Genomic DNA, 19821 nt, shown 5'->3' on the forward strand with positions numbered 1-19821 from the left:
TCCTTCGCTGCACTTCCTTTAATTTTCGTAAATATTTTGTATAAACTTCCGATTTCTCTGTGCGTGTGTTATTTAATTGTAGGTTGAAGTTCTGTGCTGTGCGTGTGCCCTGTGCGAGTGCGTGTGCTATTTTCTGTGCTACATCATTTGTAGGCTAGCCTTAATACATAATAAAATACGTTCGAACCTAACCTACAAAATCGGTTATGTTTACATACACATTATTATGGTAAAGTTATTAAAAGCATTACCTTTAATGTACTCATAATATTTTGTTCGGTAATGTTTAATAGTATACTGAAATGTTGATTATTACGGCAAAATACAAAATTTACTTTTTAACGAACAAAAGGGAATGGTGGTCATGCTGCCAGACCGAGTCTGCTTCGCTGTTCCGTTTCTTATTTCATTTCCAATAAAAGAATGTGCAAGTCAAGTGATTTTAAATGGACTGGAATGTAAAGGAATGGATTGAACACGCAGAACAATTCACGCCCTTGTATTACGTAAAATTACGTGAATGTGTGTGTTCAAACCCGTTGAAAAGGCAGAATAAATATTATGTTCATCCCATTTCCTTTTCCACCTTTGTTTCATTCAGTCGTAAGACGTCACGAGTAATGAATCCCGCCAAAGCCTCCCTAGTATCAATTTCTTTGTTTTCATTACAGAACCAGAGTTTCCCGTTTACGCGAGCTACTCTGCGGGTATGAATAAATAATGTGACGCCTGTAAAATGTTATTAGGAATATGAGAATAATTTCCTAATACTGCTTTATCTCTAACTGCGGTGTAACCAAGTGGAAAAAAAAGTGTTGCAGGAATATAACATTTTAACAGAAGTAAACTTTGTTGTCAAATTAAACTTTGATTTTACGGTAAAATGGAAGATGTGGACATATCAGTGTGGCAGTATTACACAAAAAGTGGCGATAAGTCAACGGGAACCACAATTAACATGTTAGCTACTAGAATTTTACCTAATTGAGTGAATGTTTATTTATAATTTAGTGTAGGCTTACATAACGTGTGGTGCATGTCAGTTGTACACAGGCAACTAAATTGACATTCTATATGATAAACAACAGTTTTATGTACAGAACAATATATTTTGAAAGTGATATCAACAGTAAATCTTGATTATTTAAAAATTTCTCATTCTCGTCTCGTTTCTCGCGAGAAAAATATTTTCTTTCTCGAAAATTTCTCGAGGCCTTAAATCTCATTCTCGCACAACCCTACTTAGTATCTCAGGTTATATGGGTGTAAGTAGGTGAATCAGAAATAAGATTGATAAACTGCTATCGGGTTATGTACTGCTACTATGTAATTAGAAACTTGTGGAGTTGGAAAGATGTAACAAGTTCTCGTAGTTCATAGTTACCTCAGAATATGCCGCAAGTTAAGGACAATACCACCTTAAGATAGGGTATTTCAGCTATACCGTGAACTGCGCATCTCAGTGACTACATTCGTAATGACGTAGTGATGTCCTAGTTCTCGATCTTCACTATGATGGCTCCACAGGAACAGCGGCCCTCAGTGTATACGGCTGGATGTTTGTACTGGTTCCGATGTGGACAGCGATTGGTAGTGGATGGGTCTCCAAACCGGTGATTCTTGATGACGACGAAGGACAGTTGTTCACATTCTTGATAATGCTGTAGTTCTTTATTATCCTCGATGACGACTATGTAGTTATTGACTATCTTCGATGACGACTATGTTCAATGACGACTATGTAGTTCTTGACTATCTTCGATGACGATTATGTAGTTCTTAATGAATATTGGCAGCGATGAACTATACTATAAGTTTTATATAAATTTTAGAGTCATATATCTCGAAGTCTGAATCAAATCTGCTGCTTATCATTTTCTTTTTATGCTCACTGTTCGAATTCACCATTCCTAATAAAAACCCTCCATCGACCTTCTAATTCAAAACCTAGAATAGAGGAAGTAGGCAAATAAGTATTTAAAATCCAAAGATATCGTTGTTAAAATTTACTATCAAGTATAATGAAAAGAAAAAGAAGAAAGTTCCCCAAAACACAAGTTGTGGCAATACTTCACAAATAATTATATACAAATTTTGAAATTAAATAAAATTATCAATTACTATAAACTACTGGTTGGTTTATAACAGTCTAAAAGTTAGTTAAAACTGTTTTACTATGTTTTGTTATTTCCAGCAGTTAAACAAATATGTATTTCAGTATTTTTCCAAATTGTTTTAAGCTTTCAGCTTGTGTAGTAGGTCTATTTGTTTCATTTTTATTTTATTTTATATGACCTTTGTGCATTCCTAATTGTTTACTAAAAGATAATTGTACTAAAATGTTGTAAGCAGATTGAATGAAAAGGTCCTGATAGAGTCTGGAAATTGGTATTCCACATATTTTGTGAACACCATGGTAGTTCAATAGTTACATACAAATATATATATATATATATATATATATATATATATATATATATATATATATATATATATATATATATATATATATATATATATGTGTGCATCTGTATTATGGTTTATGGAGAAAAAAATCAGTTGGGTATGTCATAACAAAAACATATGTACGAATGGCTATAACAAGCACTGTGTGTGTGTGGTATACATATAGTTATGTACCACTACGAATTGGTCAGTTCATTGATATTATTTAATAGTTACAGTTAAATTTCATTACACCATGTCTTAACGAAGTGTGCAGTTTTGGTACATCATATAAAAGTAATTTATACTAAACTGAAAATAAATGTAAAACATGTTGTAAGGATCCGAAAATTAATACTTTGAAGTGAGAAAACTTTTAAAGTGAAATACTTTGTTATGAGGTTTGACTGTAGTTATTTGAATCACAAGCATTATTCAGGGGATATTTTATCACCTCACTTGCTGTTTATAATTTATTAATGTACTAGCTGCAATACCCGGCGTTGCCCGGGCTGAACACAGGGTGTAGTTAGTAATTAATTGTCTTCTTAATTTGAATGTCAAGTGTGAAAATTAATTTATATCACTTTCAGATCCCGACAGACGTTCTGCCAGTTTATAGTTATTTACCTGGTCTGTATGTAATTTAGACTTTATAAGGCAATATAGAAAAAAGCTGAAAAATAAGAGATTACTAATACAGTATTGAAAAGATTCCATTATCTAGCTAATGCTTGGCCTGCATTGCAATGCCTCATTCAGTTTTGTTTTGTAATATGTTTGAAGTAGTTCCACATATACAAATCATCTATCCATCTCTCTATATATATTTATCTCTATCTACATCTATATACATCTATGTATCTCTCTATCTCTATTTATCTCTTTATATCTACATATATACTTCCCACTATCTCTATATCTTCTATATATAAGTCTCTATATAGCTCTATACATATATAGGTATATCTCTTTATCTAACCCATTTCATTCTTTATACCTCGCTCTATCTCAACTTATATCTCCGTCTCTATCTCACTCTATATATATCACACTATCTCTGTCTCTCTTTTATATTTAAATAAATAATGTCATGCGTGCGCACTAATACAACAAAAACAGACGAAGTGCCGCTATATAAAATGAAATAAACACATTTTTTTGACACAATTCGTGCTCCAACTATTGAAAAATAGTTATACAGTCTCAGTAACCTTCATGGGCATGCGCATAAGAAATCACCAAAATTTCATCGCAATCGGATGAATGGTATAGGAACGCATACGGCCCAAACAAACGAAAATTAAAGACATGACAAACGCATCAAACGATGGTGCGTTTAAAATTTAAGGCAACTCTATCTATTGACGGAGTTAAGAACAAAACTGTTATTAGCGCCTTTATTTTGCTAGCCGCTGCAAGCTCCACTAAGCGGACTGGTCTCACCAAGGAGAAAAATATTAATTTGCCAGGCCTTACTATGTGTATGATCGTGTGTCAGACATAGAGAAATGATACTCACTCACTATTTGTATGTCTATGACCTATGATTTTTACTGTTATAAAATGAAATTATCACTTTTTCATTCCCTTAGGGATGGAATTTCATATTAATATGGGTTCTATGTGTTAATCCAGGTTATAAGCTAGCTGTAGGCCAAATTTCATTCAAATCCATTCAGTAGTTTTTACGTGAAAGAGTAACAAACATCCATCCATACTTACAAACTTTCGTGTTTATAATATTAGTAGGATTAAATTAATTAGCTGTGGGCGATGCATGTCTTGATATCTGTACGCAGCTAGTTTCTTTTGTGTGTGAGTGTTTTTATAGGAGCAAGCATGGTGTGTTTGCAGTGTGCTTCCACCCGGAGCTGCCCATAGTGCTGACTGGCTCCGAGGATGGCACGGTGCGCGTCTGGCACGCCGGCACATACCGCCTCGAGTCCTCGCTCAACTACGGGTTGGAGCGCGTGTGGACCATCGCCTGCATGCGCGGATCCAACAACGTGGCTGTGGGGTCAGTCCTCGGTTACCCGTCAACATTTTCACAGTCACTTTCCTCCCACCTATTACCCACATGGGCAAACCTCGTGCTTAACATTAGTGGCGGACGTTACAGTTCACAGCTGGTTTTTTTTCGTGGGTTTTCCTTCTACCAGTGCATTTCTTCAATGCTCCATTGTCATTTCATTGCCCCGCGTGGTCTCTTATTACTCCAAAGTCTATATCACATAGAGCTGGGCGAACCTCAGTTCTCTGGTTTCGAACCGAACTGAATGGAACCATAGCAAAGAAATTTTGAACCGAGCCGAACCGAACCTCATACAGAAATAATCGTTTTGAATTAAAATAATAAGTATTTTCATTTTTTCAAATTTTCAATAAAATTTTAACTTGAGAAAAGTAAAATACAAAACAATCCGATCGTAAGAAAACAATAACAAACAGGTATAGTCAGTTCAAAGATTAATGAATGCCCAAAATATGAGATCCGTGGCTTGGTAAAGCGCGTGCACCATTTTCATAATCATTTCTAGTTTTCGCCACTAGTCTCGCTTGGTGCTATAGATGCCACTAGTGAAGTGCACAGTCTTCCTGATACTATCCATATCTATGGTGCGATAAAGTTATTGTCTTACGTTTGCAAAGGTAAACAATTAACGTTTTTCAAAATAAAAGCATTAAAACGTAGTTTATCAGGAGAAATATAACAAAAAAATTTGTGAATTTTAGGACTTTTCCGCTTCGTAAAAACATATGAAACGGGAAATTAATGATTTTATAAGTTTATGTTCCGGGAAAGTAAACCATTGTAAATATAGTACTTTTGGCGGGACCAAAATTAATCGGCGTACGACACGGGAAATGTATGAAACAGGAACGTATCATCGAGGTTCTACTGTAGTTGGATTTTGTACGATGGCGACTCAAAACTTAATTCAATACAAATGAACAAGCATTCCGGTATCGAAAAAATGTATCGAACTTACAGTTTCGATACTTGATACTGTGCGATACCGTCAAGTATCGAAGGTATCGATGTATCGAAGTATAGAAAATCCCATCACTAGTTAAAGGTATAATATACAAGACCTTTGGCATTATTACGATAGTTTATATTACATAGTACGAGAAATGCATACAAAATTCTGTACAGTAAACAAAAAACAAAGCACGCCTATATGAAAAAATGCTATGAGAGTTATGCGACGATTAATAAGAAATTTTTTTATTTTGTCTGTTCTTGAAACTGTTGATGCGATGATTATGCGATAAAAGTCGTAATATTACAAGTAATGGAATTTTGTTGTTCTGTTTTGTGGATGGTCTCAAATGGGTGTTAGAAAATTAGAAAAACGTAATTTTTTCAAACGAACGTTCAGTTTTTCATATATACAGTAGAACCCTGTTATAACGAATCTGAAGGGAGTAGTTTATATGTTCACTATAGAGGGGAAACTTTATATCTGGGAACTCTTTTATATTGGCAATACATAGGGGCCTGTTCTTTTCGCGATCGCGATTAAACGACGATAAACGCGAAATCACCGTTAAATACAGTTTTTACGCGAAATCGCCATAACACAGCTTTTTTACACGAAATTTTGTATTAAAACGCGAAATCGCAGTGTTTTTACGCGAAATTTAAATACTGGTTAAAAGACTTGTTTCGTCAATGGTAAACAAACACCGCAACATGGCCGCCAAACAATCATAAATGCACTAAAGCAAACAAAAGCTTACACACGCTCACGTTATAATGTTAAACCCAAAAATATACTGTAAAAATACGCAAAACTACGGCGTTTATTTTCCTTTCCGGCATAATGTTTTAATAAATAAGACAAACAGGCGAAGTTTTAAAGCGTACGCACACCGCTCGGGGCACTGACGTCAGCTTGGAACAGCGACACCGGATAAATACAAAAGCAAGCAGATGATTGGACGAACAGTGTTTGTAACAGCCTTACGTGAGTGGCCATATCACGTCAGCCGGGGGCGCTGCCATATAGTTGGAACAGCGTCGTAGTATCAAGCAGATTAAATCGCGCCAAAAAGCGGAAAAATGTAAACAAACATTAATTTTCGAATGGTGTGACGATGATGATTAGTTGGCCAACAGTTTTTATAGATTTTGTTGGGTCCTTACAACAACGCGGAAATACCATAACGCCGAATGTCAAAATTGACCGCAAAGCCGAAATAACAACTGAATGAATTAGTGTGTGTTTCTTAAATGTACCTTAACGCCGAAATACCACAATCAAACCTAACCTTACCTTACTTACCTTACTTACCTTACTTACCTTACTTACCTTACTTACCTTACTTACCTTACCTAACCTAACCTAGCCTAGCCTAGCCTAGCCTAGCCTAGCCTAGCCTAGCCTAGTCTAACCTAACCCAACCTTTGTGGCAGCCCTGTAATGACATATTTTGGTGTTGTGGTACACAGCAGTTTTCTAGCTGTGGTCGTTGTGATCAATTTGGCATTTCGGCGTTGTGGTGCGTCCTCGATTTTGTTAAAGGGATTAATAGTTTTCCAGATTAGTTTATGGGAACGAACTAATAATCAGTGTCTAAATCAAAAGTATTGTCATATAAATATATGTAACCTATTTGTTTAGGGTATTCAGTAGTGATGGTTCGAATCCCATTTTTCTCGAATCCGAATCTTGAATCCGAATCCCAAACAGTACCTCGAATCCACCCCTCGAATCCGAATCCAGTTCTCAAGGGTTAATTATAAAATAATTTATAAGTTAAGAGAAAAAATTAAACATTATGCAGAATTATTTAACCCTTTAAATTTTTATTTAAAAAAACAAGTATTTGACACGGTCTGGATCAAGACGATTCTGTTTTTGGTCACATATGTTTCCTGCAGTGCTGAACAAACGTTCAGAGAACACTGTCGCAGGTGGTGAACACAAATATTTTTTGGACAGTTTATGTAGCCTGGGTGAACACGCAGACTGAGTTTTCCAGTATTCGAGAATGTTTATTTCTGGGTTAACTGTAGGATCACGTAAGAATCTGGTCACTTCATCTATTGCTGTAGAATCCGACTTGGTGGATTTAAGGCATTCAGGCATTATCTGTGAGTACAGTGATTCATGTATCCACAGAAATCGGAAAACAAAATTCAACATCCGACGGAACAATATTTTGTAGTTACCAACTTGACATTTGTTTAAAGTCCCAAATGAAGGTAAATGCATTCCTGAAATATTTAATGGAAACTAAAAGGTGCCATCTTGGCTTCAATGGTTTTAGGCCATAAGAAATATTGTTGTGCGTCTTTTAAAATTAAGCCTCACTAAAGCATAATGATTAATATGCCCGAAGTTAAAAGTGACGGGGTGTTTTCTCTAGTTTGCCCATTAAAATTTTTTATATTAATATTAGTTATTTTTTATGTTGCTCAAAATGATTGGCTAACAAATTCATTGGTTGGCCATCATGGAATTCTCAGATAATACATATTTTAACGTTGGTAGTCTACACAAACCAAACTTGGTCCTAAAAAAATTCATAAATAGAATGTATCAGAATATTTAAAACTGAATTGCTATTAAAATAATAATTGTGTAATGTATTAATTTTTGTCATTAATTATTTCATTGTTATTACTACATGTGCGACCGTAAATGTGATGAAAGTCGGCATTATTGTTGTATTACTAAGTAACAGATTTCTCGGGTAAAGTTATTTTAAAAAAAAACAAGATTCATATTTAGTCTAGATCCTAAATGTGCTTTATTTTATTTTTTAGCATATTCTGAGAATACATATGTGATTTATGCCTTATTTAATGCCAATGTAGCGACAATGCATCCATGTTCATTAATATAAAGTAAGTTTCCCAAATCAGTACATGCTTCATAATTTTTTTTTATATAATAACGAATATAAAGTACAATACAGTAGAACCTTGTTAATCCGTGATGCGCTAATTCGGGAATCGGATAATCCGGGACGATTTAAAAGAGAAGAAAAAAAAGAGAAGTAAAAATTGTCAGCGCTTAAAATTAACGTCACGCGGGCGGCGGCCTGCAAACACTACAAGCCATCACGTGGGCCGCCAAACTCTGCAACGCTGTTTGTACTGACCCTTTGTGTCGCCCCCCTTTCAGCTGTCACATTTGTCACTCTTTTAACTTGAGGGGGATGTCCTGACGTCTGCTTCCCGTCTCCCTTTGTTTGTTTCCACCCGCCAACGCACGGCAGGCGCCTGGCGAGTGATGTGTCTGGCTGGCATTCGGCTGTACGATGGGGGGGGGGGGGGGGAGGTGCAAGGTCAGCACGATCTTATCTTTCTCTCTTCGGCTGTTGTAAATGACCGTGAACTAATGGCTAGACATTTTTAAGCCGAGAAACTAATTCGAAGACTGCCGGCCCTTACCGTGAACGGCCTTAACCCAGCTGCACGCCGGTGTCTGAGAAGCTTGAGAAGCTTGACAAGACCTTCCGGGCTTTAATCGCTAGTCCGTGAAATTCGGTAATCCGTGATTATCTCGGTCCTGACCATCACGTATTAACGAGGTTCTACTGTACCTCAATAGGATGTGTTCCAAGGAAAATGTAAACAGGCCAAGTAAATTGTAAGCATTTAAGTTTTTAAAGTACTACATTTACATCAATGTTTTTCCTCGAATCCCGAATCTTTTCCCTCGAATTTCGAATCTTTCGAATACTAGAGATTCGGTGGGATTCGAGGATTCGAGGATTCGACCGGCCCATCCCTAGTATTCAGTAATGAGTAGGTTCAAGTAAAATTATTTAACTTAAATAATTTTAGATATATTTACGGAAACACTCGTTTTTTTTGTTTTTTTTATTTTATTTTTTAGCACCGCTTTTGTGTTTTTAAGTGAATTTTAGCACCGCTTTTGTGTTTTAAAGTGAATTTTAACACCGCTTTTGGTAATTTTTAATGACGAAATCTGAAAATTTTATTTACCACTTTCAGGGGGCCCTAGCAATACATACTCAAAAGCAAAATCTTAACTACACATAGGCCTAAGCCATGAAAAGAACGAATGAAAATACTCAAAGCAACAGTTTTATGAGCAAATGCAGATAATATTTTTAATGAACTACACTTTCTATTACCTAATGGTTCTTGGAAATCGGCATATTATCCTTTTTTCGGGCATTTAATACTCTGTGACGTTATCGCAGCTTGAGAAAGAAGATTGTTCAGCTTGTTTAATATTGTACTTAATGTGGATGTTGCAATTCCCAGTTCCTTTGCTATTAACACGTGCGGGACATTGGGGTTGGAGTCTCCCTTTTCAATAATGTCCAGTTTATCTCGCACAGATAATGCCTTACGTTTTTTACTGCGTTTTTCACCTTTTTTTTATGTACGTATTTCTTATTGAAGCACATTTGCAGCTTAATAACACGTAATTCTTTTTACCGTCAAAAGTAAATAAACGAAAAATAACGAGTCTGGTGCATCAAAGATTACAACGTATCATTTAGTATCGCAGTTGCTAAAGCTGGAACGAAATTTTCTCACTTTCTATGGAAAGATTTTGTCCACAGAGTTCTATCTAGTGGTAGTCTTACGAACCTTACCCGATCAAAATGTCCGAAACGTGAACGATAAAAATGAGACGTAAAAATATTGAATTTGCTGCTATAATGTACATACGTATTTGTGTGGCGGTAATTTATTTATAATTTTGATAACATAATAAATGTACACGTGTTCGCCCATTCTTTAACTATGCAGGGAAAACAATTTTTTTATTTTCACCAAACTGATCACCATTTTTGGCTACACTTAGCCTACCGAGGCCACTCGAATACGACTTGTTTATAATAATAACAGTGGACAATGGAGTAGCGTATTGCGGAGAAAAACTTCAATGTGATCCAGAAGAGATGTTTTGTGAAAAAACTTTTAATTATATGAAAATATTTGAGATCAATGTACATTATATCGGCAAAATTTGTTCGTGGTACACGGGAAAACCTATCAACATTGATAAAAGTTGTGCGCTATATCCAATAACCTCAAATCATTTTGCCGGGACTGAGACGGAAATTCACAATAAACGGGAATTCATTATAGGCGGGTTCACTATAAACGGGTTCTACTGTATTTTAAGAGTTTTTGAACCGAACTGAACCCTTACGTTCGGTTCGGTTCGGTTCGAAATTTTCGAACTTCGGCCAGCGCTAATATCACAATAAGGGCGCCGCTTACCCGAGCACACTACGGTGTGCAGAGCTTCAGAAAAATCCATTTGAATTAAAAACTGCTCAAGATTTCAGAGAGGTGTCTGTTTACAAACAGCTATGATAAGCTGAAGGCAGATGAGTAGTTCTGTTATCATATTTTGTTTTGAAACTGTATTTTCGGAAGAGTGTAAATGGCTATAACACATGTTTTCAGAATAATCTTTAGACATGAAACATTGGGTACAGATTCTTGAAAGCACTAAAAGGACTTGCATTAAACCTTTATCTTCATTTTCCCACAATATAATGTGGGACCATTATGAAATCTCATATTTTCTCTATGCATGAAGAGACAATTTCACATCAGTCCACAGTCTTGCACTTCTTCACTGACAAAAAAATAAGCGTCTTCACAAGTTACAGAGGATTGAAGTTATCGTCGTCTTACTTTCTTCTCAGGCACAGTTTGAACTAGGAACAACACACAATGAAGGAAAGGTCCTACATACAGTAAATTCTCTTTAGTACGTACCCCTCCTTTACGTACTATTCTGTATAAAGTATTAACACGTCGGTCCCTTGAAAGGCAATGATAATTCATAGGGATTATTATCATATAACGTACAATTTTCCTTGGCGCGAATCATTATTACCCGGTAATACGTACAATTTTTATTCGTGTGAAAAAAAAAAAGTTAATGTAATATTTCTCTATGTAGTATTTCAGCGTAGAATAATTGCATTCACTCATTTTACTTCGCTATACGCCATATTACGTTGCTTACGTTGCTTTACAAGCGTGTTTATTGATGAACATGGCTAAAAAAAACGATAGCGTCAGTGCAGGAAACAGCGCGCGGCTGAATTTCATTTTAGCGCGAAACATTACTCAACTTACGTATTTACGTGTTAACTGACTGCCAAATCAAATTTATCAACATCAAACGAAGATACGGGGCAAAATTTTAAATATTGTTGAATTTACTATATTATGCATATTATCGTTGTTGAATAAGCAAATGGTTACGGCAGCGATGACGTGTTTTATTACTCGTACCTACTGGCTACACTGCAGCCTGTGACTGAGCGTCTCGAGGTTGGCTAAGCTGCATCTTGTAGCTAATCTAAACAGTGTTTTGTTCGCGACGTAACGTAACCTATACGGTAATAACGTATAAATGGAATATACCCTGAAATTGTAATTCAATTCCACTTACACATTGAAAGAACTCGCGCTTTCTATTACATAGATTGTTAGTTTTGTTAAATGTATACTAGATAAAATGGCAAGTGAAACTTTCCGCCGCAACTAAAGATTTGTAGGTCACACTATGAGTACCGGTACTAAAAAAACGTGTCGGTAACTTATGCCAGTGCCCAAATTTTTGTAATTAATGTTTTCAAAGTGGAGAAAATGTGGAAATATGGAAGATATGGAAATAATACTGTATTGTAGGTCCTATGAAATGAACATATAAAAACATCTCTGATGCACTGTATGAATGGCTATTACTTCCACTGCAAAAAGAGGTAAGCCTACTATGTATGTATATTTAAGGTTACCTACGTATTTAAATTATATTAACTATGTTTTACTAATATTTTGCATTACTTTACTTTTTTAAGTAAGTAAATCACATCATTGATAAAAACAAGGTGTGTAAGACCACATACATACGTTTTAATTAGAAAATGAAAAAAAAAATTGTAAACATGTGCGAGAAGCGACATTTTTTTGGTTTAGGGTAACTCCTCTATAAAGTACTCCTCTATAAAGTAGTATCATATTTTTGGTCCCCTAAAGTACTTTATAAAGGGAATTTACTGTAATATGTGCAAGTTTGGAAATAAATAAGTTTACATATTACAGTTTGGCTATCTTTAATCGGGGATTCTTTGGTTCTGCAATCCGGCACCGATTGAGCCACTCGTTTCCTCATTTTCCCAGATGTACCTATTTTATTTTTCTATGGTGTTGCACATCATTTTTTCATAATATTAAATTTTTTTTACATATAGTATACAGCCATTGAGCTACTTTCTACAAGTTTGTTTAATATCATTGTAGTGTATGCAGATTTTTCTTTGATAGCACTACTAAAAACATATTAATGTTCAATAGCTGTTAAAATTTCTTATCCGGCGTAACTGTGATCTTGAACATGTCGCCTAACATCATTCTTTTATTTATTTCAAACATTTCCTTAATCCCATGGCAATTATGCATGCTCGCTTCTTCAATGTTAGGTGTGTTGAACTGGATCCCATTAGTAATTTTTCATAATAATTATGGATAGGCCAATAAAATCCTCAAATACCATGAAATCCTTAGTATTTGAAGGATTCAATATTCAAGGAAAAAGATTCTAAAAAAAATGTTAGAGGAATTGAAGTACAGTAGAAACTCATTACTAAGTATTTACAGAGAGAGACCTCAAGTTTTTGCACCTAGTACTGAAAGTACTTAGTACTAAAAAATACGTACATATCATCGTTACCAAAAGAGTAAAATCATAAAATAAATAAAAAATAGCATTATTATAAGATACAACATTATCATTTGGCGAACATCTGACATCAGTTTAAATATTGGTGTTTCTGCATAACTTTAGTTTATTTTTTTAAAAAAAATCTGTTATTTCAGTTTGTTTTTGAGTTTGAATGATGCTCTGTTGAACAAAATGTTCTGTCATGTAAGATTTCCTGAGATCTTTTGAAACCTTTTCGTGTTTAGAGATGAAATTGTTCAGTTTTTCTAAGCTCAGAATAGCTTCCATAGCTGTCACAGGTGGTTCCTCACAGTCAGAATCATCATCTGATTAAGCTTTTGATGACTGTGATCGAATGATTTCACTAATGATGTCGCTCTGTCAACACTGGTGTTATTTTTATTTCATTATCCACAGATACATAGTCTGCGAATGAAACAGCATCAAAGTGCATGACACTTCTTGCCATACTTCAGGGTCAATGTTTGAGCTGTAGTGTGGCTTGCATCCTGATGTGATGAAGTTGCAGCGGGCTCATGAGCGTTACAGTTTACAATGCCAGACTTTCTCCAGCAGTTGGCTTAGTTTCTTGTTGAACATTCCACCATCCACCTGTGATCATCTCAATTGCCTGATGAACATTGATGTTGGTGGGCACTTTCAACCTAATGTTGATGAGCAACGTCGCATCAAGGCGTTCTCGAAAATGTACCTTGGCATTCTGAATAATGCCTTGATCAAGGGGCTGTAACTGTGATGTGCAGTTTGATGAGAGAAACGTCAGTTTGATGTTTTCCAGTAGAACATCAACACTGTGCTGTGCAGTTGACTATTAACAAAATAATTTTTCTTCTTTCTATTTTCATATCCTTATCGGTTATCACCAGTCAATTTGAGAAGAGTTCTCTCGTCATCCATGCACGGGTGTTACTATGTAGCATATTCTGCATGAAGACAAGAAACTCTCTTGAAGCACCTGGGAGTCTTTTGTTTACCAATGATTAATGGCCTAAATTTTTTTTCCTGTAGCATTGCAACAAAAAACAGACAACTTTTCCTTTGCTTTTTTCCCTCCAGTGCATTTTTCACCTTTATATACCATTGTCCTGTTAGGCAGAAGTGTGTAAAAAAAAGGCAGTTTCATCAGCATTGAAAATATTGTTTAATGAGTACGACTTAAAAATACTCTCCAGCTTTTCTTACTTCCACTGGTTTGCTACCTCTGTGTCTGCATCTTTATCCTCCCCACACGCCCACACACAACCTTTCAACCGGAAGTGGTGCAACCACCCTGAACTGTCTTGGAGGTCTTTTATGTCCATAAGCAATGCAAACTGTTTTACTTTAGCTTGTAACTTTGGGCCAGTTACTGGAACATTTTTTGATCGTACTTCTTTCAACCATTTTTTCAAAGTATCTTCCAGACCTTGGTGATCTCCAGAACGAAGCCTTTTGCAGTCACAACTAAATCTAGATTCTTCATACATTTTTAAAAAATTTTTTTGTGGTCTTTATCAATTATACTAATGTCGTCACTGCAATGCCAGATGTCTTCACAACTGCTACCTGCTTTTTCCCTTTGTCCAGTTCTCTGAGCATTTCCACATTTTCCGTAAGTGTGAGTTGCTTTTGTTTCTTTTTATCTCCAGAATCACTCATTTTTATAGCACAAATACAATGAGATGTCTAACAAAAGTAATGTGAAAATAAATTCAAAACAATAACAATCACGGCACAGACTTAAACAATACATTAGCATGACAATTTCATCTGAATTTATACACTTTTCTCTCGAACTTCAGTGTTTCGATGTATCGAAGGGTGTTTTTATGTTCACGTCGCATATTAAGTACGTTAGTCTATGTTTGTTTGTTCTATAACATTAATGATTAATCATTTATTTGGAAATTTATTTACCAGTTAAAGTAAATTTTGGAGTAGCAATGCCACGCTAGTAGTGGAATTTATACGTTATAGGGAAAATTATGATACTTAACACTGAAACAGTTTTGCATTGAAAATTATTATTTTCAGCTGGGATTTAATAAAGATACATTAAAGTGAAAAAGATTTTATAGTTAGGTACATTGTACCAGTATTCTACTGTAAATTACAAGATCCAACACTGATACAATTTTAAGTTTATTAGGTTAATTTTTTTCTTCATACCTATCCTGTTACTACTCCCCAATGTATTGTACTTTTAACATGTAATCATATAAATAAAGTTACATTATGAATTGATTTTGGAAACTTTGTTCATGAATAAACCATTTAAAAAATTGAATGTTTTAACAGCATACTTGATGTTTCTTATTTCTTATACATTATTTTATTTCAGACCTTTGGGACCTAGATTCGAATTTGATAGGCATACTCAAAGTACTCTTTGGGATTCTAATTTGAGATTTGGATTCAACCTATCACTAATAATGATGCATCTACATAAAACACACTTCTTTCACATTGTGAAAGCAATAAATTGTCATTCTACCAGTTACCAGGGATTACATCATTACAGGTTTATATTTAATAGAGGTTAACATTGCATAATTATGCACATAGGCTTAAGTTAATGAACGGGACCTCCGAGATCCTAGACAGACTTTGAACTTCTTGGTTACTAACACAGTGCTTATGAATTTGAGTCAAAACAGAGTATGTTGGTATCGAACCTTTGATCCTCACCACCTAAGCGCTATGCTATAGCAATAACGCCCTCCTTGTACCCTCTGGGAATACAGGGGAGTAATATTCAGTGAATACTCATTACAAAGTACCTCACTTAAAAGGATTTCTCTTTTTAACGTATATAACTTCAGTTCTCTACAAGATTACATTTAGTAACAGTTATAAAGTACATAATTTTATTATTAAGTACCGAAACTTTGGTATTTATAGGTATGTTGTAATGATATTTCTCTGTAACTCATTTTTAAGAATACTTTATTTTTGAAATTTATATTTCTGATGTTAATTTAGTGGTTTGTGGTTAGTGTGCGAAAAACTTATTTATCGTAATAGTTTACAATATGTATCAGGCTACAGTTTCCTTTATTTAATCATGTGTGCTATCTAAGCTATAATTACAAACAAAAAATAATGATATAACTGTTTAACTTCTATTTATATATGCTAGGTTTTTGGCAATAAAAGATGTGTTGGCCCGCATGATGCATACTGTGAATGTGGGGCATAGATGCGCTGTTGAGGCAGCATGCTTGTTGTAGCTACGACGAGGGCAGCATCATGGTGAAGGTGGGGCGTGAAGAGCCGGCCGTCTCGATGGACGTGAACGGGGGCAAGATCGTGTGGGCTCGCCACTCGGAGGTGCAGCAGGCTAACCTCAAGGCGATGGGCGAGGGAGCGGAGGTCAAGGATGGGGAGCGCCTCCCACTGGTCGTCAAGGACCTGGGTAGCTGCGACATCTACCCGCAGACCATCGCGCACAACCCCAATGGCAGGTGGGCCTTCCCCCGTCGTTCCCTCCGCCTGCGGCTTTAACCTAACTCAAAAATATTAAAGAGGCACACCTGTTGTGGTGCTTACATTCATGCTTATCAATTATTTGACTGAGTAATTTTTATAACTTTTTAAACGTATACTTCAGTATGTATTCAATTACTTCATGCTGAACTTTTTTTTAAATTCACTTAAAATGCTTGCGTGATTACAACATAAACATGCTGGTCTAAGCACCATATGCCAATTGCACAGTGCTGTACAGCAAGTCTGTGACTTAGATTCTGCTCACTTCAGTGCTCCCTTGACACCAGTGACCAGCCCGGAAATAACTCCTTCCAACTACCATGTCTGCCCTTGTGTTGATCCGCCCCTGACTGCTGGTGTGTAGTTGTTTCCTGTTCAAGTGAACTTGGAGTGAGAATTTCAGATTGGTTGATGTTTCGAAATGAATTTGAGTACAAATATTGAAATAGTCTCATATACCAAAATTGTATTCAAATAATAAGTATGTAAAAATGTTTAAAGATTTTTTAATCATATTGCTTTTCATCAAATCCTTGCATGTGCTTTCATGCATATGCAGTGGATATTTCATGGTAATGGCCGACGGGTATCAGATTCCTGCTTTCTGAACTTTATTAGGCATTCAGCTGTTCACAAGGCACTGTGAACATACTTAAATAAACTATAAACTATCTTGATATAGGGCTCATCAATACAGTATGTTGAAACTGGGTATGTGTAATTTATATTGTACAAAAATTACCCTTAACCTTAGTGTTAATACTTACACAAGTTGATTTGCAACTGTTTTGCTACATTTTGTAAACAATAGAATATTACAATATTAGTTATTTCAAAGTGCAAAAATTAAAATACAGAATATTTTCGAATTTCCAGTATTAGCCAAAGAGACTGAAGCAACCTCTTGTCACTTAGACATCAGTTAGGTTACAATGCACGTAAAAGACAGATTGGAACTTTTCTACACTGAGAGATGACAGTGGCAGCTTGTAACAAGTACAAAGTATATGTGTTCAGTATCTTATTCAATACTTGCAACCATAACGAACACATCTACCTTGTGCAAGGAACAAATTTAACTAGTTTGATATATGCTTTTACTTTCATTACACAAAAGATAATCTAGTTAATTCTACAATGAAATTGAATACATCCTGATATTGTTTTTTTATAGACACACTCATGACATTGAACTTTACTAATGGTTTTATAAACTCGTTCAATTTTTCTTGCTGATTTCCAGGACATAAACTATTAATTTTATTTGCAAAATATCTGAGGTAAAGGTAGAGCAATATACGCTATTCAAGTTTAAGTGCTCTAACTAAGGTATGATTAGAAGTACCGTGTTTTCTCGTATAATCGTTGCACATTTTATTCTAAAATCAAGTTTGAAAAGTAGGGGTGCGACGATTATGTGGAGAAAAAAAAATTTTATTAGGTAAAGTTATTCATAAAAACAAAACCCGTTCATGGAAAGTACGTTTATTTAAAAAAGGTGGAGCACGCCAAACAATCTATATTAATAATTCCTTAAACAAAAACCTTTCTTCAACTTTAAATAGAAAAACCAAAACTCTTAACGCGAACGCAAGCCACTTGAATCTGACGTGAACTAACGTGTCGTATTACACACTTGCCACGAAAAAATGCGGGCTATCAAATGTAGTTAACTCGGCACCTGACAGAGAGCGCGCGTTGCATCCAATCGGCGAGATATTGATATTCCACTACGTGAGTGCGCTCTATACGGGAAGCAACATAACCAAACATGAATGATGCGCTGGCTACATTTTTATAAGCGGTATGCCGCGGTAACGCAGACAATCAGATAAAGGAAATACCTTTTTAAAACGTCTTTAAAAGAAAATTTACACGTCAGACAACTTTGTATTTCCGTTAATTAAATAAATAAGTGGTAATGACCAAAATTAAATTTTAGATTATACCTACACCGCGGCGACACAGACGATCAGATAAAGGAAATAACGTTTAAAAACATCTTTATAAGAAAATTCACACGTCTGACAACTTCGTATTTTTCCGTTAATTTATTAAGTAAGTGGTAATGACCAAATAAATATAAGATTTCTACTTTAAAATATATTGTTTTATACAGAAAAGATACCTACACAAAGCGCTCGGCATCTACTAGCTGGACCAAAAACATCATGCGACCTTTATGCGAGAAGTTTTTTTATCCCAATTTTGACAGCCTAAAATATGGTTGCGACGATTACGCGCTATAACGGTTCGTTATATACAAAATAAACAGATGTTCAACGCAGATTGTAATTTTGTTGTTTTTATTTTTTTCAAATAGAATGTTGCACAGACGATTCCAAACACTTCCAAAAGAGGTTGCTCATTCATTCCACATACATCTGCACGTCGAAAAATGCCCGCAGTTCGCGTGATGAGAATTAATGAAAAAAATAGCGTCCTTCAGTAATGTTGTACTGCCAGTACACTAAATTAGTGCGGCCTTAAACATGACCGCACCCGGCGAAAACGAATTTCGCCCCGAGCCAAAACGCCTACGAAGGTGGCCGTAATTTATAATTATGTCCGAAACAAAATATAACAAATAATTAGGTTAATTTAAGAATAGGCCTGGCTCCGACCACCAACGTGAAATTATCTCTTCAAATGCTTCTACATCATCTGCGAGAAGCCACCGAACGCGACCTACTGGTGCAGCGATCGGCAGACGACAGGTGAACTCTTGCCACGCTCTTCTCCACGCAGGGAGTAGACGTCACATGACCTCACCGACCAATCACACGCACGCTTCATTCACACTTACAGATACAAGCCAATCACAGAACAAATTACAATACATGAAAAACCCTGTACACACAGAACTCGGGGCTTCCCTTGATCTGTCTCTTTTCAATTTTACATCAAAATCGGGGACTCCCATTCTCGTTCTCTCTCCCACACCGTGAGACAGCAGTTATCACTCAGTTCCCACGCAGTGGGGGAATTCCCGTCTTTATCTCGGTTGGCGGGGAAGCACTGTTTCTTTCTCACTTACACTTACAGGTCTCTCATGCCTCTCTTTCTATCCATCACACCAGACACAGTCCCGTGTTCTAGAATCATTCCACACGTTAATGAACACTACAAACAGCAATTATAATACAAATTACTTTACAAAATTAAAATCATTTAGAAATAACCTGAAAAAGTAGGCCTA

At 35.7% G+C, this 19821-nt stretch overlaps 1 protein-coding gene across 2 annotated transcripts in view; it reads left to right on the plus strand.

The window, feature by feature from the left end:
* The window catches only part of LOC134527517 (coatomer subunit beta'), a 163301-nt gene that overhangs the window by 21078 nt on the left and 122402 nt on the right, over positions 1-19821 (plus strand). For both annotated transcript variants that reach the window (XM_063360253.1, XM_063360252.1), the window contains exons 6-7: positions 4303-4465; positions 16364-16597. In XM_063360253.1, coding sequence (XP_063216323.1) covers positions 4303-4465; positions 16364-16597 — 397 coding nt within the window. The remainder of the gene's footprint in view (positions 1-4302; positions 4466-16363; positions 16598-19821) is intronic.

Source organism: Bacillus rossius, chromosome 1 (assembly GCF_032445375.1).
Source record: "Bacillus rossius redtenbacheri isolate Brsri chromosome 1, Brsri_v3, whole genome shotgun sequence".
In the NCBI taxonomy this organism is placed as follows: domain Eukaryota; kingdom Metazoa; phylum Arthropoda; class Insecta; order Phasmatodea; family Bacillidae; genus Bacillus; species Bacillus rossius.